Source organism: Chiloscyllium punctatum, chromosome 1 (genome assembly GCF_047496795.1).
Source record: "Chiloscyllium punctatum isolate Juve2018m chromosome 1, sChiPun1.3, whole genome shotgun sequence".
Classification (NCBI taxonomy): Eukaryota; Metazoa; Chordata; class Chondrichthyes; order Orectolobiformes; family Hemiscylliidae; genus Chiloscyllium; species Chiloscyllium punctatum.
Window position 1 is genome coordinate 65,282,368 of NC_092739.1, and position 20,878 is coordinate 65,303,245.

The 20,878-nt window shown below is 41.1% G+C and overlaps 1 protein-coding gene across 4 annotated transcripts in view; it reads left to right on the plus strand.

The window, feature by feature from the left end:
• nwd2 (NACHT and WD repeat domain containing 2) overlaps positions 1-20,878 on the plus strand; it is a 124,535-nt gene that overhangs the window by 79,084 nt on the left and 24,573 nt on the right. For 2 of the 4 annotated variants that reach the window (XM_072566707.1, XM_072566771.1), the window contains exons 3-4: positions 1,695-1,811; positions 15,411-15,614. In XM_072566707.1, coding sequence (XP_072422808.1) covers positions 1,695-1,811; positions 15,411-15,614 — 321 coding nt within the window. Of the gene's footprint in view, positions 1-1,694; positions 1,812-14,581; positions 14,776-15,410; positions 15,615-20,878 lie in introns of those variants that run through there. The other 2 variants (XM_072566791.1, XM_072566819.1) reach the window with 2 other exon arrangements.

Below are 20,878 nucleotides of genomic sequence, written 5' to 3' on the forward strand. Positions count from 1 at the left end.
AACCCTTTCCCAGCATGAAGATGGAAACAAAATGAATATCCCCATGTGGTTTAAACATGGATTTCTGGATGGGTTCTGGGAACAAGCTAAGAGTGGCTAGTTCTTGGGCTCTTATTATCTTCAAACATATCCCTTAGCCACCTACAGCTAGTGATCTCCTGTCAAGAATGCTGAGAGCTGCTGTCTGTATGGGGAGGCTGAACTAAACAGCTTCCCTACATTTTATTGTTTAATGTGCATTGTTGTGGAAAAGCAAATTGGGCATTCGTGTGGAAAAAAACAATTTTCATCACAGTATGTTCACTTATTTAACTGATACTGTCATTAAATGTGTGCTTCCATAATGATGTGTGAAGGGGGTTTGAATTTCACAGTATCTTGGTCACATTGAACTGGAGCACCATGCGCTGTGTTGCTATTCCATCCAGTTCACTAAATAACCCTGCCGCAGCCCTTTAATACTGCTGACTCTAGTACTGCACTAATTTCCCCTGCTGGTCTTACAGTTTTTAATATGGACTTGCAGAGGGTCAAGGTTAGCAAGATATGGAGGAAAAAGTGACGGGAGTTTATGAATCACACAATGAGCAGGTTAGAATCAGACTTGCTCCAATCATCATCAGTTCTCAGTCTTCTTTATTTAATCTTTACTCTTTCACAGCCTTTCACAGCTCCTTGTCAGTTGGCAGCCAAAACAGACTTTTAGTCCAAGTACTAGAATGTGAGATTTTATTATTACTTCTGCTATGACAGACTCACCAGATTCAACTTTAACACCACTCAGCCTCAAATTTAACACATGGGAAGTCTTGCAGTTCCAAGTATGGTATGGCCAGCTGCCTCAGCATTATCCTAACAAAGGTGTAATTCACTTCTATTGGCAGTTCTCACTTCAAAATAATTACACACTTACTTTACTTTCTGCCTGAGTGTGAATGAGAGTGAGATGGTGCTAACTTAATGTGTACTGCAGCAACTATAACTCCCCCATCACAGCTCATCAAGATCACTTTTGACAGTGTGTTCTTCTCCTGAGCATATGGTACATAGTACTTTGAGTTGGTTTGGGAAAGCAATTTATAGCTCATAAAGAATTAAATAAATTAAATCTGTTTATCTCACATCATACAACATGGAAATATCTATCAGACAATGAATTACATTTGAAGCAGTGATTGTTACTGATGTTGAGAGCAAGATTTTATGTAACACAGCAATTTACCAAAGGGAAGTTTGAAATTTTATTCTATGTATGTAACTGCCCAGAAGACAGTTCTGTTATTTATTGTAATTGGTCCCAATTTCCCCCGTTAACTTTATTCTTTTCACCCAGAGAACCCACAACCCTCTTCCTGTCATTTTGTTTCTGTGCTCCAAGGGAAACTAATTTCTATACAAATGTAACTAAAGTTTGAAATGATAGAATCATGGTTCTAGAAAATTGTGAAAATAATGAAGACCTATGTGCAACTTTAATATACCACATCGATATCAGTACTTCAACAAAAATTACCTGATAGTTCCCTCACTATTTCACTAGCACTCATTCTGAACACATTATTTTATACTTTTGCATTTGAATGTTGGAATGAGGTACAGAGTATTATTTGCAGAACCAAAAATATTGTATACACTAGAATGTGGACCTTGAGTTTTGAATTAAATAATTTGCAATTTGTACATTTAAATTACAGGTTATAGATGTTTACTGGGGACTGGACCCAGAAGAATGGGACAGTCCAGAACTCCATAGGATGCGGATGAAACTCTTAGAAGATTGCCTGAAAACATCTGCTGGTCCATGTTTCGTTGTGGGTATATAAATATTTACATATAGCCTTAGATATTCTGTGTTTGTGTGGCCTGAAAATATTTTCAGTGAATGTGCTTTCTGTTTTATCTCCAGGCTGTTTTGTCATGGCAGTATCTCTGAATCTCATTTATAAAATTGGTCACTTTTGAAAGGGCAATTAAAACACTAGCACAGAAGGATGGAAAAAGAGAGAAGCATCTGGGGTGAAATGACAAAGCTCAGTGAGAGACTTACATGCACTTTTCATGATAAGACTCATTTCCTCTTTTCTTCAATTCAGCTCGTCTTTCTTGAAGCCAAATTTGAATCACTAATTTGGGAGATGAATCTGAAATCAACATCTTAAAAGTTAATACCTGGAGGCCACCAGAAGAATACAGTTGCACGGTGTTCTAGAAATTTGTAGGTGGATTGAGAGTAGGTGGAAAAATCACGTGTTGTGTGCCTATGCATTTTGAGTAAGCCACATGTAGGTTTCCAAGGAAAGGTGACAGACAGAAAATTCCAATGTGAAATGATTTGCCTGAAACTAAAGGTAGGTAAAGCCTGGGGGATGGTCAGGGAGCAGGGAGTGAGAACTTAGAATCGAGGCTACAGAAGCAGGCAGGTCATGAGCCATATAAACAAATCCACAGGGGGCATGAGATAGTCAACCACCCATCCCAAGAGATTTGTTCAACTCTAAATTACTATGACAAAGAAAGATACATATATTTTATATTCAGTCATTTGTTCAACTCATGTTTTGACTTGAAGTTAATATTTTTCACCCAAGGTAAAAATAATCCAGGTGAAACTGCAAAAGGCAGATGACTTATAGGTACTTACCCAACGGACTGGTAACATATAGCACTCAAAACTGATTTTCTTATTTGCATTGGATATCCCTGGCTCATGTCCTTACAACGCTACCCCTTTATTCAAAATCGAGATTCCATGTCTCTGGGTAGCTCTGCCACTGGAACTTTTTCAGAGCTTTGGGAAACCCTGCAAAGAGATACATGAATATGTAATACTAATTGGCTGATATTGAAGGCAGTCAGCACAGCATCAAGGCACTGCCTATGCACATCGGAGCTTTTCTCCTAGGGAACCAATAATCAATCCCATGAGATTCCTGAGTAATCCAGAAGATTTGACAATTTTAATTGAATGCAAGGCCACATTTGAAGACCAGTGTCTCGTAAAATCTGTACACCGAAACCTAGTGATAACAGATACACAACCCAAACATTCAGTGCTATTAGTGGTGATTTTGTACACATATGTATGTGAGATTATAGGCTTACATTATCTGTAGTGGCTTATTTTCTTATAGATTCAATTTTACTTCCCCTTCTGAGTTCAAGAAATATATCTTCAAAATCCAGGAATGAGCAATTACATCGCCTACCTAGCATAATAGAAAATTGTTCCTTTAAAAATTGGTGTTGTAATTCAGTTTCTGCAATAAATTAGCTAAGAATTCAGCTTTTTCAAGATTAGAAATCAATTAAATTCAGCCTGTGCAATACTTTATGCTTGTCCTGATTACAAACTTCAGTGTCACCTTCAGAAAATTGTCCCTAAAGTGTAGTAACTTTCCAGTAATCCCTACAACACAAATAGTGCTGATTTTTCATGCTCAGCGGCATTTCATATTACTCCAATCAGTAGCAGTTTTGAGATTTCCCATACAATAGCCCAAATCCTTTCTTACACACCTGGTCCAGGAGCTTCAGCAGAAATGAAACCAAAAAGGTTTATTTCGTAGGAAGAAGTTAATTGTCACAATAATACAATAAAATACACAAAAGTCCATTATAGAATAAACTAATATTAAATAAAGAATAAATACAGTGTTTTATCATAATTTCCTTGTTATGCTCCTCCTTTGCTTAAAAGGGGGTCTTAAATATAAACATACTGAATCATGGAAGTTACATTTGAGTGACCAAAGTTTTGAGTTCACTCATTCCGTTGCACCCCATTTGAAAGTTGAATGTTAATTTTTGCAAACTGGATCCAGCTTAGTTGCTTTGCTTGCAGACTTGATCTTAAATTCTACTCCTGAATATGATTTTGCTTACACTGACGCTGACCTTAGTTGACCCAACTACTATTCCCTAATTTGCATCTCACTTCTGTCTGAGTGATCTTGTTTTCCCTGTCCTTGTTGATGCTTTGCATTGATATTTTGTTGACCATGCTCGGTTTTACTTCTCCATTCATCCACACTATTCTGAATCTGTTTCTCACCTTTTTTCTCCTTATTGAAAACTTGTATCACTCACCTCTTTTAACACACTTACCCGAAGTCTACTCCCAATATTATTTCCTTATCTATGTTTTAAGTGCACTCTATTCCACTTTCCCAGGTTCAGCTTTCATTTCCCTATGGTGAAGTGGTTCTTTCCGTAACTAACTCTCATTCCAAAGTTTAAATTGTCTAAAGTAAAACAGTGGCAATTCTGTAAAGTGTGGAATAGAATAGCATTGCAAAAATCATATAACACTAGGTTATAGTCCAACAGGTTTAATTGGGAGCACTAGCTTTCGGAGCGCCCCTCCTTCTTCAGGTATGTGTGGAGGACATAATTGTAAGACACAGAATTTATGGCAAAAATTTACAATGTGATGTAACTGAAATTAAACTTTTAAAAAACCTTGATTGTTTGTTAAGTCTCTCATCTGTTAGAATGACCATGTTGGTTTCATTTCTTTCATATACGAGTCGCGAAACTTTTATTTTGAAAAGTTACATTCTCAAGTGAACTTTAACAATTGGTGTCAGCCCAGATAATGTATTGGGTATTAGCACCTCTGTGTGTGCTGTCTGTGCCATAATGTTTAGACCAATTCTAATCTGAAAAATGAATTAATAGAATCTTACAGGGATTCATCCAGTTTTTGAGCAAAATACAATTTAACTTTGCAAGTACAAATTCACCCCACAAACTTATATGTGTAAGTGTGGATATGGGTGTGTGTGTGTGTGGGAGGGGGAGGGGGTGGTTGCAAATGTCTGTGAGATAGTGTATATGTGGGTGTGTGTCTGTGTGTGTGTGTTGGAGGAGTGGGTGGGTTGTGAGTGTCTGTGAGAGAGAGTGTATATGTGTGTGAGTGTAAAGAGGTCAAAGTCTGTGAGAGGATGCATGTGTGAGTGCGTGCTTGCACACGCGTGTGCATAGGAGTGTTGACTGGGACCTTGGGTTCATGTCACGCTGCAAGTGACCTCGTTGCACTATATACACACACACACAGACAGGCACCCCTATACAAACACACACAGAGAGACACTCCCATAGACACACACTCACACTCCTACAGACACACACTTGCACAGTCACACATGCACCCTCTCACAGACTTAGACCCCTTTACACACATACAAAGACACACACACACACTCTATCTTACAGACACTCACAACCCCACCTCCCACCACACACACACACACACATATGCACACATACACATATAAGTTTGTGGGGTGAATTTGTACTTGCAAAGTTACATTGTACTTTGTTCAAAAACTGCATGAACCCATGTAAGATTCTGTTAATTCATTTTTAGATTAGAATCGGTCGAAACATTATGGCACAGACAGCAGCACACAGAGATGCAAATACCCAATACATTATCCGGGCTGACACCAATTGTTAAAGTTCACTTGAGAATGTAACTTTTTTTAAAAATGTTTTGCAATTTACGTATGAAAGAAATGAAACTGTCATGGTCATTCCAACAGATGAGAGACTTAACAAACAATCAAGGTATTTTTCAAAATATAATTTCAGTTACATCACACTGTAAACTTCTGCTATAAATTCTGTGTCTTACAATTGTGTACTCCACAACCACCTGATGAAGGAGCGCTCCGAAAGCTAGTGCTTCCAATTAAACCTGTTGGACTATAACCTAGTGTTATGTGATTTTTAACTTTGTACACCCCAGTCCAACACCTGCATCTCCAAACCATTGCAAAAATCAAACACTGAAGAATTTACAGACCATAAGTCAAATAAAAAGGTATTTGAAATTGTAAAATTGAGTCATAGAGATGTACAGCATAGAAACAGACCCTTCGTTCGAACTCATTCATGCTGACCAGATTCCCAACCTAATCTATTCCCATCTGACAGCACTTGGCCCATATTCTTCCAAACCCTTCCTACTCATATACCCATCTATATGCCTTTTAAATCTGGTAATTGTACTAGCTCCCACCACTTCCTCTGGCAGCTCATTCCATACACGTACAACCCTGTCCATAAAAAAGTTGCCCCTTAGGTCCCTTTTATATCTTTCTCCTCTTACCCTAAACCTATGCTGTCTAGTTCTGGACTCCCCCACCCCATGGAAGAAACTGTCTATTTATCCAATCCATGCCCCTCATTATTTTATAAACCTCTATGAGGTCACCCCTAAGCCTTCGACGCTCCAGGGAAAAGCAGGAAGAATACTGATGAATGAGATCCAGAAAAGAAAGTAGTACGTTTTTGCCGATTCTTCCAGAGGGCAGACTGGAGAGTAACAGAGGCATCAACCTCAGTGTAATTAGATGAAGGATATGAAAGAGTTTGCAAATGAGCTACAGTGATGTGTGAGGATGGCACCAGACTGCAGATCTCCTGTAGCTATAAGCTCTGGTGGCTTACCTGGAAATTACCTGTCATTAACATTGATCACCTGTTCTTCAAAACACTCTGGAGATCCATTAACTGTAATCCTGCATTGTTATCTCATTCATATTTGGATATTAAGTGAGAGACCAACATTTCAAATATATTCATGAGCATTTGCAGTCTGTTTAAGATGAAGGGACAATAATCTGAGAAACTCCCTTATTTATCACACTGTGCTCAAGCTTACTTTCCTACCTCACTTGCCTGGGTCATGAAAAGGTAATGTAATTGATGTGAACACTTCCTCTGTGTTAATTAAGCCAATCTTGCATCAGTGGACTCAACTTCTTATAGCCTGGCCTATAGCACATGACAGGGATAAACATTCAGCGCTGTTGGAATATTTAGCGTTGTATCTGCAATACTGAAGAACATTCACCTAACTGGTTAAACAAACTCTTCTTAAAAACTAGGGGGTAGTTATTATAGTTATTGTTTCATGTTTGATTTTGAATTTGGTGTTGCGGTTTAGGTTGTTCCTTCAAGCAAAACCTGAGGTTGTACACAAGGTATGATTTAATTAACAAAAGAAGTGTCACAGTCTGAATTTCCTCATCCAAGATAAGTCACGCAGCATGAAGTGTTCAAATCTGACTTGTCTGGTGCTTTTTAGACCTCTGAACAATCTCAGGGATTACAGTTAATGTAACTTAAACTCTTTAATTTTTACTGCAATTTTCATCAATCATGTTGGAATTCTGCCAACAGAAAAAGTCCATTTTCATTGATGCATCTAATTTGATGAATGGTAGTCCCGAGCTCCTGTTACACTCGACATTAATAAATGTATTCCGCCAGCCTTTTGCTTGCTCTTGAATCTGTCGTTTTCATGTACCAGCAAAAGATGCCATTGGTCAAGTGGTGCACCATTGAAAAGGTCTGCTTGGGTTGCCATCTAGTGGAATGTTTGTGGAATACCTTTTTTAATCACAGATAAGAAGACAATTGACTGATTACAGTTATAAGGAGAAAGTGAGGACTGCAGATGCTGGAGATCAGAACTGAAAATGTGTTGCTGGAAAAGTGCAGCAAGTCAGGCAGCATCCAAGGAATAGGAGAATTGATGTTTCGGGCATCAGCCCTTCTTCAGGGCTGATGCCGAAAACGTCGATTCTCCTGCTGCGCTTTTCCAGCAACACATTTTCAGCGCTGATTACAGTTATAAATAAACATTGATGGATTTGCAGAAAATTAAATATAATTAAAAATACCAGCATATTCTATAATCTTTCATATAATGAAAAGAGACTTTGAATTACTCAATTAACAAAACAACTGAACCGAATTATAGAAGTCTAAATCATGCAATAAAACATGCCCAAAGCTACACATTAATAATAGAATTGGAATTATTAAGTTATTATAAATCAATGGCTCTGCTTATCGGTTTTCAACTAAGAATACATTGTCGAGTATAAGATGCTATATACTTGAACAGCTTGTAAAGCGTTCATAATTCAAATAGCAGCTTACTAATTCCTACACCATCAGTACTGAACAATTTTAGTTCAGCAAGAAAATGAATGCATATTGAAATAAAATAATTTTGGATACGTGACTGGTTAATTCAGATAATTACATCTTTCTTGTTAGGCACTTAGCTTCAGGAATTACAGGACAGAATCTTAAAGGGGCCTGAAGGTTATGGACTATGGGGAGATTTGTGGTAGAATTGTGCGAGACATCTAGCAAGGCCAATTTTGTTGTAGGGAGCAACTCACTGCATTTTTATATATCGATCGAGCAGTAAGACACGTTTCTCACTAAATAAAAATGAGTTGTCAGTGAGAGGGAAGTGTAGCTTGTTAAATGCCTTTGTTAATAGCACAACTTGCCTCAGCAATATTCAGCATCCTGTCTTACCAAATGCAGCAAACAAGCGAGATATCTTGAAAGTCCGATAGATACCTGGTGACTTCAGCTCTCTTCTGGTTGTAAGGAGTCTCCAAATTGCTCAGCACCAAACAGCATCTAAGCACATGATCCATAGCTATCAGCTGCATGCGCCTCTTGTCCCCAGACATTAGCATCCAACATTGCCAACCAGTCAAGATCTTCTTGGCACCTCTCTTAACCACTTGCAGGACACTTCAGAACACAGACCTGCAGGGAAAGAATGCTGTAAGGGACACTTCACACGCACAGACAGACACCCCAATTCATAGATTGCACCAAGCTCCATCTCAAGACTCCTCGCTTGTATATTCAATGCTCACTCACTTAGTGCCTTACAGCATGCTTGTAGCATTCATGCCTTGCCTTGCTGTGCCAATTAATCTTACACAACCAGGCAATTTGTGTTGTTGGTCAGCAGTTCTCAGTCAAGGATGTACAGCAGAGTGCAACGCCAATCTCATAGCAGCACCATGGGCCATTTGCTTACACAATGCATACTGCATGTGCAGAGAGCAAACAGACATGTCTCAATGTCTTCACTGAAGGCCATGGAGGCACCACCAGACAGGGGGTCCCAGCAGATTAAGTGATGGGCTGCTTCTCGTACCAGGCCAGGGGATTGGCCATGGTTAGGTGACCAGTTATCAGTCAGGAGGTCTGTGTTTCGGCAGTCCAGGAAGTGGATCATGGTCCATCCTGCGGGTCCACAGCAGCCAGTCCAAGCAGTAGGACTAGCGAGTCTGGATGACGTAAAGGCAGTGGTCAAGAATCTGGTCTTATCTGGGGATGTCCACTTAAGTTAGTCAAAGGAGTGGGCTCTCTCTGTCCATTGGATACATCCAGAGAAATTAAACGAAAAGGCATATATAGGAAACAAATGGAGAGGGAGGACGGGTGGTGTTGGGGAGGGTGGGGACATTGCCATGGGAAGGAGATTCAAGAATCTATTCATGAAGATTGTGAAGGAGGCAACAGATGTTGTCAGGGACCAATGGAGAACAGTACTGATGGCAACAGGGTAATTTTATAGAATCCCTACAGTGTGGAAACAGGCCATTCTGCCCAGCAAGTCCACACTGACCCTCCAAAGAATAACCCACGCAGACCCATTCCCCTACCCTATTACTCTACATTTACCCCTGACTAATGCACCTAACCTACACATCCCTGAACACTATGGGAAATTTAGCATGGCCAATTCACCTGCACATCTTTGGACTGTGGGAGGAAACTAGAGCACCTGGAGTAAATTCAGGGAGAATGTGCAAATTCCACATAGACAGTTGCCAAAGGCGGTAATCGAACCAGAGTCCCTGTCACTGTGAGGCAGCAGTGCTAACCACTGAGCCACCATGCCACCAACCAGTAATGTGGGAGGGAGAACGGGGGTTTGTCCATGGTCAGGAACAACTGGGCTTTAAGGGTGGAGGACTGTGTATGAGCACACCCAGCATGCTCAGCTTATTGCCAAGGGCTGGATGGGAAAGGTGGGTAGGGGCAGGCTCACGTGGATGGTTAGGTTGGAACCTGGGGAGATGCAAAGCCTCCAAGAATTTTGGACAGGGCTATGACGAGGGAGATCAGGATGTTTTGGGCTTCCCACATAGTTATCTGCTACTCCTCTGCAGATGGACTCTCTGATTGCCAACACACTGGGTTCTCTCCTGCCTGAAGCATTTCTGCCTTGGCCAACTATGAAGCTATTGCATTGAAGTGCTCACCAGATTGTGCTCCCCAACTTTGAAACGCTAATGTTCCCTCAAAGCTGTCAGCATCTGATCTGGTGTGTTGGGGGGTGGGGGAGGGGGATGGGGGTGGCAGGGTAGAGGTGTTTGGAGGGGGTGGGTGCAGTTTGGTGTTGTAGGCAGCAGTGTTGCTCATGTTTCTTCCATGGCCTCAGTATTCTGCTCTTCTGGGGTCAAGGAGATGCATCTGATAATGCAGGCTGTTTCTCCCTCAAAGTCGGGGACATCCTGCTGGTACCTGCAAGATAAAGGAGATAGAAGGTATCACAGCCAATGATTAGAAGTGGTGTCCAATAAATGGCACTCAACAGGGTTACTGTGAGAGTTTTAATGGTATGAAGAATGGTATATAGTCACTTGGCAGGACATAGATATCCTGATTATGTCCTGTGATGGGCTGGATTCTACCCACATATTGGATGAGGAGTCTGAAATCAGGCAACATTCCATTAGTCATTGTGCTTTGTGCCCTATTGTGCCCTGTCTTCTCCTGGAATGAGTGAGAGAAAGGAAGGGATTGAGTGAGGTATAATTATATGGCACAGTGGATAGTGTTGTTACAGATAGTGAAAAGGTGATGAGCTTTTCCAAGAGAGTGAGTAGGCAGCACAGAGGTTGTACAGGCCTAATGGTCTGAGAGACTGGGGTGGGTGAGAGTGAAGAAAGAAAGATGACGCAGGCAATAGTGAGAGTGGGAGAGCATGGGCCTTAATGGAAGATGGGTGCAGTGGCAAAGGGAGAGTGGGTGTGAGTTGGCTGAGAAGAGTGTGCCATGGAGGATTGGAGAAAATATTGACCTTTTTACAGCACTGCTGGCTGTCCCTCCACACTGTGGAGACTGTACTGACCTGGGTGGCAATGCAGCCTCCTCTGCATCAGCACCTCCACCAGGTCTTGGTTGGAAAATCACAGTGCCACATTCTCCTTCTCTGGTATCTTTACCTTGTTTGTCTGTTACCAAGTAGGGCATCTTTGGAACACCAGTGTTTGACTAGATACAACACAGCCTTTCAACAATGGCATGGGCACAAGGGATGCTGGTCACCAGTGAGTTGCAAGATGTTCCAGGAGTAGTGCATGGTGATATGGGGCTTGGAATGGAAAAGAGAGATGCTACAGGGGCAGTGTATGCAGTTAATGAGGCGGATTTGACAAGATATGGTGAGAAATCTTGCTAGATCTCACAAAGATCAGCCCTTTAGCACGAAGTCAAAAAAAGTATATGTTCATAGAACATAGAACAATACAGCACAAAACAGGCCCTTCGGCCCTCGATGTTGCGCCAACCTGTGAATTATTCTCAGCTCGTCCCCCTACACTAGCCAATGTGCTTATCCAAGGATTGTTTAAATCTCCCTAATGTGGCTGAGTTCACTACATTGTCAGGTAGGACATTCCACGCCCTTATCACTCTCTGAGTAAAGAACCTGCCTCTGACATCTGTCTTAAATCTATCACCCCTCAATTTGTAGTTATGCCCCCTCGTACAAGTTGACATCATCATCCTAGGAAAAGTACTTTTACTGTCTACCCTATCTAATCCTCTGATCATCTTGTATGTCTCTAGCAAATCCCCTCTTAGCCTTCTTCTTTCCAATGAGAACTGATCCAAGTCTCTCAGCCTTTCCTCATAAGACCTTTCCTCCACACCAGGCAATGTCTTGGTAAATCTCTTCTGCACCTTTTCCAATGCTTCCACATCCTTTCCGAAATATGGCGACCAGAATTGTACACAATATTCCAAGTGTGGCCGCACTAGCATTTTGTATAGTTGCAGCATTATATTGCGGCTCCGAAGCTCAATCCCTCTACAAATGAAACCTAACACACCGTATGCCTTCTTAACAGCACTGTCAACCTGGGTGGCAACTTTCAGGGGTCTATGTACATGGACTCCAAGATCCCTCTGCATATCCACACTACCAAGAATCTTTCCACTGACCCAGTATTCTGCCTTCCTGTTATTCTTCCCAAAGTGAATCACCTCACATTTAGCTGCATTGAACTCCATTTGCCACCTCAACCCAATTCTGCAGTTTATCCAAGTCCCCCTGTAACCTGTAACATTCTTCCAAACTGTCCACCACTCCACTGTATTTAGTGTCATCCACAAATTTACTAATCCATCCACCTATGCCTGCATCTAAGTCATTTATAAACATGACAAACAGCAGTGGTCCCAAAACAGATCCTTGTGGCATACCACTAGTAACTGGACTCCAGGCTGAATATTTTCCATCAACCCCCACTCACTGCCTTCTTTCAGAAAGCCACTCTCTAATCCAAACTGCTAAATTACCCTCAATTCCATGCCGCTGCATTTTCTCCAACAGCCTATCTTGTGGAACCTTATCAAAGGCTTTACTCAAGTCCATGTTTACCACGTCAACTGCCCTATCCTCATCTACATGCTTGGTCACCTTCTCAAAAGCCTCAATGAGGTTTGTGAGACACGACCTGCCCTTGACGAAACCATGTTGACTGAAATCAAATTGTTGCTTGCGAGATGCTCATAAATGTTCTCTCTTATAATCTTTTCCAAAATCTTTCCTACAACAGAAGTAAGGCTCACTAGTCGATAATTACTTGGGTCATCTCTACTGCCCTTCTTGAACAAGGGCACAATGTTTGCAATCCTCCAGTCCTCTGGTACTAAACCTGTAGGCAATGACAACTCAAATATCAGAGCCAAATCCTCATAAATCCCATCCAGCCCAGGGGAGTTGTCTACTTTCACTCCTTCAAGAATTGATAACACTTGTTCTTAACTAACCTCAATCCTTTCTAATCTAATATCTCGTACCTCATTCTTCTCCTCTACAATATTCTCCTTTTCCTGAGTGAAAACCAATGAAAAATGTTTGCTTAGCCCCTCTCCAATCTCCACAGGGTCCACACTCAACTTCCCACTTCTGTCTTTGACTGGCCCTATTCCTACTCTAATCATCCTTTTATTCCTCACATACCTATAGAAAGCTTTGGGGTTCTCCTTTATTCTAAAGAATATTATCTGCTCATGTCCTCTCTTTGTTCTTCATAACTCTCTCTTTAAATCCTTCCTAGCTGATCTGTAACTCTCCATCGCCCCATCTGAACCATCTTGCCTCATCAACACATCAGCCTCCTTCTTCTGCTTAACAAGAGATGCAATTACTGTTGTAAACCACGGTTATCTTACTTTATCACTGCCTCCCTGCCTGACAGGAACATACCAATCAAGGACACAATATCTGTTCCTTAAACCAGCTCCACATTTCCATTGTCTGCATCCCCTGCATTTTGCTACCCCATTCTATGCATCCTAATTCTTGCCTAATCGCATTATAATTGCCCTTGTCCCACCAATAACTCTTGACCTGTGGCAAGTACCTATCTGTTTCCATCACTAAACTAAACGTAACTGAATTAAGGTCACTCTGTCCAAAGTGCTCACCTACAACTAAATCAAACACCTGACCTGGTTCATTACCAAGCACTAGATCCAGTGTGGCCTCCCCTCTTGTTGGTCCTTTGACATACTGTGTCAGGAAACCCTCCTGTACACATTGGACAAAAACTGATCCATCCGACGTACTAGAGTTATAGCATTTCTAGTCAATGTTGGGGAAGTTAAAGTCCCCCATAATGACCACTCTGTTCCTTTCACTCCTACCCAGAATAATTTTGCTAATCCTCTCCTCCACCTCCCTGGAACTCTGCGGAGGCCTATAAAAAACTCCAAGCAGTGTGGTCTCTCCTCTCCTGTTTCTAACCTCAGCCCACACTACCTCAGTAGACGAGTCCTCATCAAAAGTTCTCTCAGCCACCGTTATACTATCCTTGACTAACAAGGCCACGCCTCCCCCTCTTTTACCAGCTTGCCTGTTCTTAATGAAAGATCTAAACCCTGGAACTTGGAACATCCATTCCTCACCCTGCTCAATCCATGTCTCCGAAATGGCCACAACATCGAAGTCCCAGGTACCTATCCATCACCTACCTTATTTCGGATACTTCTGGCATTGAAGTAGACACACTTCAAACCATTTTGCTGTCTGCCAGCACATTACTGTGACCCTGAAATCCTGACCTTGTCCTCCCTACTCTCATTCTCCTGTGCACTATAACTACACCTCAGGTTCCCATCCCCCTGTTCAGCCAATAACAAAACTGGTTTTCAACTACTTCAAAGGCTTTCAAGGTGAGAGGACATATTGACTGAGTAATTAGCAATTCATTTGGGATGTTGAACTTCATAAAGAGAGGTATTAAAAAAAGAGTGGCTTTCTCGGCTATTTCAGAAGACAGTTAAGGCTCAACCACATTGCTGGGGTTCTGTTCCTTTATGTTGGCCAGACCAAGTTAAGGATATCAGATACCTTTCACAGAGAGCATTAGTGAACTAAATGAGTTTTTATGACATTCAGCAGTGGTAAAATGGTTGCTATTATGCTACATATTAATTCTCATTTTCTTATTAGGTTTCAAATTTTACCATATGCCATAGTCTGAATCAATCACATGTCACCAGAACCTTAACCTGGGGTCCTCGATTACAAGTCCAATGACATTACCACTGTTCCACCAGCTGTCTGGAGTTCCGAGAGAATTGAATATCTTCTTCACGAACATTATAAAGTACATCTGTGAACCCAGTTTTGCAGTTATGTTAAATGTAAAAGAGCAAAGTTCTTTTCTGCCTTTTATGTTACCTGTTATCGCAAAAGTAGTTATTTTTTAGTCAATAGTGCTTTTAATCTGGTTGTTTCAGTAAGAGTCTTAAATACGAAAGCTGGTTTTGTCATCGTTTCAGCTCCCAAATGAAAAATTCAAATTTATTTTTTAAATGTTATCCATATCTACAATGAGCATAACAATATTGAGGTAAAGGTTTGACCTCAGTATTTAGACAGTAATCTGGGGAGCCAATCAATGCTCAACTCTCATCCCAATGATTTTACTGGAATGGGAATCGGAAATTCTGAAGTTGGGCTGTTCCACTCATCAAATTAGTGTTCAGATGGTGGCTAGAGATCTGTCTCAGTGTATGAAAATATCAAAGGATAGAGTCATTCAGAGGAAGTGGTTTACCCCTGCTCCTAGTTATTATGTTCCTAGTTTATATTGGAAAATTAGTCTCTAGTTGTGAGGAATTATTAAATATCAGAACCTTCAGTAAATTATAATGAATCCATAAAAGTTAAAATTCATCAAAAGAAAATTGAATGATTTCATCAGCTTTACTTTTGATCAGCTTTGGTGGTCTAGATGTGACAATGTTAACACAATGATACCTTTGTTGGTTCGTAGGGTCTGTTTGGTGAAAAATATGGCAGCATTCGGCTACCTGGGGAGGTTGAGACTTCTGAATTTGAAATGATTCTGGATGCTGCTGTAGAGGCACAACTGGACACAAAAATCCTGGAGGACTCTTATTGTAGGGATGAAAACTCCGTTCCACCAACATACTACCTCAAACCCAAGTCTGAAATGCTGAAAAATTACCAGAATACGGTACAGTTTTAAAACATTCTAAGTGTTCACAGTATTTTGATTTAATCCCTTATCATATTTTCAGAATTCTTTTTTGAATTGTTTGAAAGTAACTCAGAGTCACAGAGATGTACAGCAAGGAAACAGAACCTTTGGTCCAACTCGTCCATGTCGACCGGATATCCTAATTTAATCTAGTCCCATTTTCCGGCATTTGACCCATATCCTTCCTATTCATGTACCCATTCAGTTGCCTTTTAAATGTTATCATTAAACCAGTCTCTACCACTTACTCTGGCAGCTCATTCCACACACACACTGTCCTCTGTGTGAAAAAGTTGCCCCTCAGGTCCCTTTTAATCTTGCCTCTCTCACTTTAAACCTCTGCCCTCTAGTTTTGGATTCCCCTGCCCTGAAGAAATAACCTTTGCTATTCATCCTATCCAAGCCACACATGAATTTATAAACTTCTATAAGGTCACCCCTCAGCCTTTGACACTCCAAAGAAAAGAGTCCCAGTCTATTCAGCATCTCACTATAACCAAACTTTCCAACCCTGGCAACATCCTTGTAAATCTTTCTGAACTCTTTCAAGTTTCACAACATCCTTCTGATATTAGGGAGATCAGAATTGAATGCAGTGTTCCAAAAATTGCTCAACTAATGTCCTGTACAGCTGCAACATGACCTCCCAGTTCCTATACTCAATGTACTGACCAATAAAGGCAAGCATACCAAATGCCTTCTTCAGTATCCTGTCTGCCTGGGACTCCACTTTCAAGGATCTATGAACCTGTACTCCAATGTCTCTTTTCTCAGCAATGCTCCCCAAGACCTTACCATTAACTATATTTGTCCTGCTCTGATTTGCTTTCCCAAAATGCAGAACTTCACATTTATCTAAATTAAACTCCATCTGCCACTCCTCAACTCCTCTGATCAAGAACCCATTGCAATCTTCTTTGCTGTCCACAACACACCAATTTTTGTGTCAGCTGCAAACTCACTAACCATACCCATATGTTCACATCCAAATCATTTCTGTAAATGAAGAAAAGTGCTGAGCCCAGCACCAATCCTTGTGGCACTCCACTGGTCGCAGGCATCCAGTCTGAAAAACAACCCTCCATCACCACCCTGTGAGTTCTCCCTTGGAGCCAATTCTGTATCCAAATGGTTAGTTCTCCCTGTGTTCCATGTGATCTAACCTTGTTAACCAGTCTACCACACAGAACCTTGTTGTATACCTTACTCAAGTCGATATAGATCATGTCCAGCGCTCTGCCTTTATCAATTCTCTTTGTTACTTCTTCAAAAAACTTCATCACGTTAGTGACGCTCGATTTCCTCCATACAAAGCCATGTTGACTACCCCAATCAATTCGTGCCTTTCCAAATACATAAATCCTATCCCTCAGGATTCCCTCCAACAACTCGTCCACCACAAATGTCAGGCTCACCGGTTTATGGTTCCCTGGCTTTTCTTTACTGGAACAATAAAGAAAAGACAGCTGATCAGAGAGATAGTCCTTGTGGGAAAGAAATCCATGTTATTTTTGAAATGATGGTTGAGATAGTTTGGGAGAAGTATTGAAGGTAATTAATTCCAGTAAAGAAAATAAAGCAGTCCATTGAATTAATCAACCCCTGATGAGCAATTGACTATTAGACAGTTATCATGAACATGACATGGGACACAGCACTAGAAGATATTGCACTGATGAGGCCTGTCATGCCCGAACAACCAGCATGCAAGTTATGTACAGATGAAATGCGTGGTCTACAGTTTTAAATCATGCTAAAGTACCTAAGGCAACCCTCAATGTTTTCATTCATGATAGCATCAAAGAAAGTTGAAAGCATCACTTACCTTAAAGCAGACAAATCCCTGTCAAGAGGACAGTTTAACTTACTTGAGATCAGTTTTGGCATGTTTCATGGCAGGTTTTTCTATATGAGCCTGACCAAGATTCCTACTGCTATTCTCAGAAACTCACCTCAGCTCATCGTATTGTCCCTCTTGCCAGAGTACTTGCCAGTGCTGTGACCTCCCTGGTTTCCCCATGCCAGCCATGGACCAGGTCTGTCATGTTGGTGCTGTCCTTCACTGTGCGCATAGTGGGAGGGGACAAAAAAGAAACACTTCTCAGGGTACATAGGTGACATGGCTGACACTTCATTGCAAATATGAGTGCACATTCAAATTCATTTGCTGTTTAGGGACTGAGCTACACAGGTTGCTCATCTTCAGTGTCATCCCATCTTAGAGCCCTTCTAAGGGAATGTGACTCAATCCCTAATGCTGAGTGTACCCTAACATCTCCTCATTGTTCAATGTGGGACCAGCACATATTGAAAAGCTGTTGAAAAGATTCATTTCTATTCAACAGCAGCAGAAGTGAGATAAAAACAAACATAGGCTACGCTTGAATCTAGAAACAGACATGGACTGCTCTCCTTTAATCCAACAACAGATTTATACTCAATGACTAATCACTGCACCCAGCTCAAGTCTATTGGAACACGGTGTCTATTAACTCCTGTCTTGCTTGTTATGCCTGACAATGCGGTACTCTAACATGTTGACAGTAATGCTCCTCTTGTTCAATGACCTCATCTTCTTCCTTGGAAGACTGCTGCCACTCTTACAGCTCTTTACAATCCATCATATCCTCTCTTTGTCTGCTTCAGTTATGCACTGTATTGCAAGACCCCATCCCTACCTTCTCCCCTGTCAGACCATTGCAAGCACTGGAGCCTCAGAATTAGCAAGCCTGTCATCTGCTCCAGCCCTGGTGGAAGAATGTGCTTTATTGTATCTACACTCAGGCTCAGTCAAGGATTGCGTGATAGAGTCATCAGCCATTGTTTCAGACACTAGCCCTTGTCCCCTAGTAACTAGCCCTTGATGATTTAGCATATTCCTCCATGGAGTGGAACATGAAAGACTGCAAAAAGAAAGGCCACTGGAAGGCCTCCACATGGACCTTTGACATAGAAATCTTATCCCGATGAATGAGGTACAAGCCATATCATACAAACATAAGATTGTAAGTGTTTTATGATTATTGATACCTTAACAGCCACCTCCCATACCATTCATAAAGAGATCACTGCAAAGAAGAGGATGTTGGCAAACAATGACAGTTCAAGGTGAGAGGAAATCAGCTTTGTGCCCATGAGACATTGGATTGGACCCTCCAAGCCACTCACCACCTGGACTTGAAATATATTGCTGTACCTTCACTGTCGCTGGGTCAAAATCCCAGGATTCCCTCACTAGGGGCATTGTGGGTCAATCCACAGCACTGGACTGCAGCGATTTAAGAAGGCAGCTCTCCACCACCTTCTCAAGGGCCATTAGGAATAGGCAAATAAATACTCGCCCAGCCAGCGATGCCCACATCCCACAAGTAAACACAGTAAAGGTTAAATTAATCCCCAAGTAGGTGCCTGTTTACCATTACAAATCTTTGGCCCTGATTTTTGCTCTTGAATTGGGTAGCGAGAGTCAGGACATCTCCCTGTTTGACCTGCCAGCCTTTGGGTAAATTTCTTCAAATGGCAGGATCTTTCTCCAGGAAGGGTAGTTGCAGGATATAGTTGGGTCTGCTCACTCCCAGATGAAGATAAGGGGCAGCACAGAAGCTGCAGAATGACAAGCTGGTCTGGTTCTCCTCAGTTCTCCGAGACCTCAGTTGCTGTGTTAAACATAGTCTTTACTCTTCTCAACTTCTACCCACTGCCCACACTCCATGCCCCGTCAATGCCCACCAATTCAAGCACAAAAACCCAGCCCACTCCCAATGGCCATTCCTACATCCATGATAGCCCATGCCTCCACCTCCCCCTATGCCACTTACTATTTCATTGCAACTTAACAGTAACTCCTGCCAATTGTGATAAAAGGCCATCAGCCTGAAATGTTAGCTCCATTTCTCTGCACAAATGCTGTATTTTTTTTCCAGCTTTTCATTTCTTATTTAAGATTTTCAGCATCAAGAGTATTTTGCTCATCGTGCCCACCCATTACAGCCACCGAGTCAGCTCACCCACTTCCCATCATAGACAGAGCCCAGGAGCTATTTTGAGATGAAATAAATATCTAAATATTAATTCAAGTTTATACCATTAAAAAAGACTTTCAAAACATTTCAATTCCCAGAAGTGCATTTCCTGTAAAAGACAGCTAATCCTCTTTCTTTGTTTCCTGGGATGTGGGCATCGCCAGCATTTGATTTTTATCACTAATTGTTCTGGACATGAGTGGCTTGCCTTGCCACTTCAGAAGGCAGTGAAGAGCCAATCATATTTACTATGGATCTGGAGTCATATGAAGGCCAGGCAAGGTAAGGATGGCAGATTAATAAACCAGGGGGTGTTTTTGGCACTCAATGATAGTTTCATGGCCTCTATTATTAAGACAGCTTTTTTTTAAATTCCAGATATATTCATTGAATTCAAGGTGTTCCAGCTGCCAACATGGGATTTGAACCCATGTTCCCCGAGTATCTGCTAGAGCTGATGATTAATAGTTCAGCGAGATTACGATTAGAACTCCATTTCTGCACAGAAATAAACTCCTTTGGCTGTTAATCAAGCTGTGAAAGGAAGAACTCCAACTGAGATAATGATAAGAACAAACATTTCCTCAAATAGTTTGTATAATTTCTCAATATATGAATTATATAAATAAATTATGATTTACTATCATCTTAAGTTTCACCTCCTTTTGTTTCCTGTTTCCAGACTATACATATATGGTGCTATAATTTACATTCTATTTCTTAATGTTTTTCTTCTGCATCAAACAGTGATGCAAGTATAAAGTGTCAACCACATTTATGCTACCTGGTATTCTTGTAATATTTTAGAAATACAACAGCATATAATTTAAACATTGTCTCCCTTTCCTGAATGCTATTTAACAAACTTCTTTTTGCCACATACCCAATTACTCAATTCCCTAAAATAATGTTGAGAATCTCTCCCAAAGCCAGTATCAAATTTTGTCTGCTTTCCAATACTCTCAACCCATTTGCATATTGGAGATGCAAGCAATAGATTAGCAGTCACATCATTAACCCACATTTATTAAGTAGGTCGTGCTACATTATATGAATTACAAGATGTTGATGAGGTATAGCTTGTCATAGAATCATTGATACCACTGTAGGAGATCATTCAGACAACAGCGTTCCACTGACTCTCCACAGAGCAGGTCAGTCAGACACATTCTCCACTGTAGGCGAAATCTTGCTGAGGGTGCTGAGGTGTCATCACTG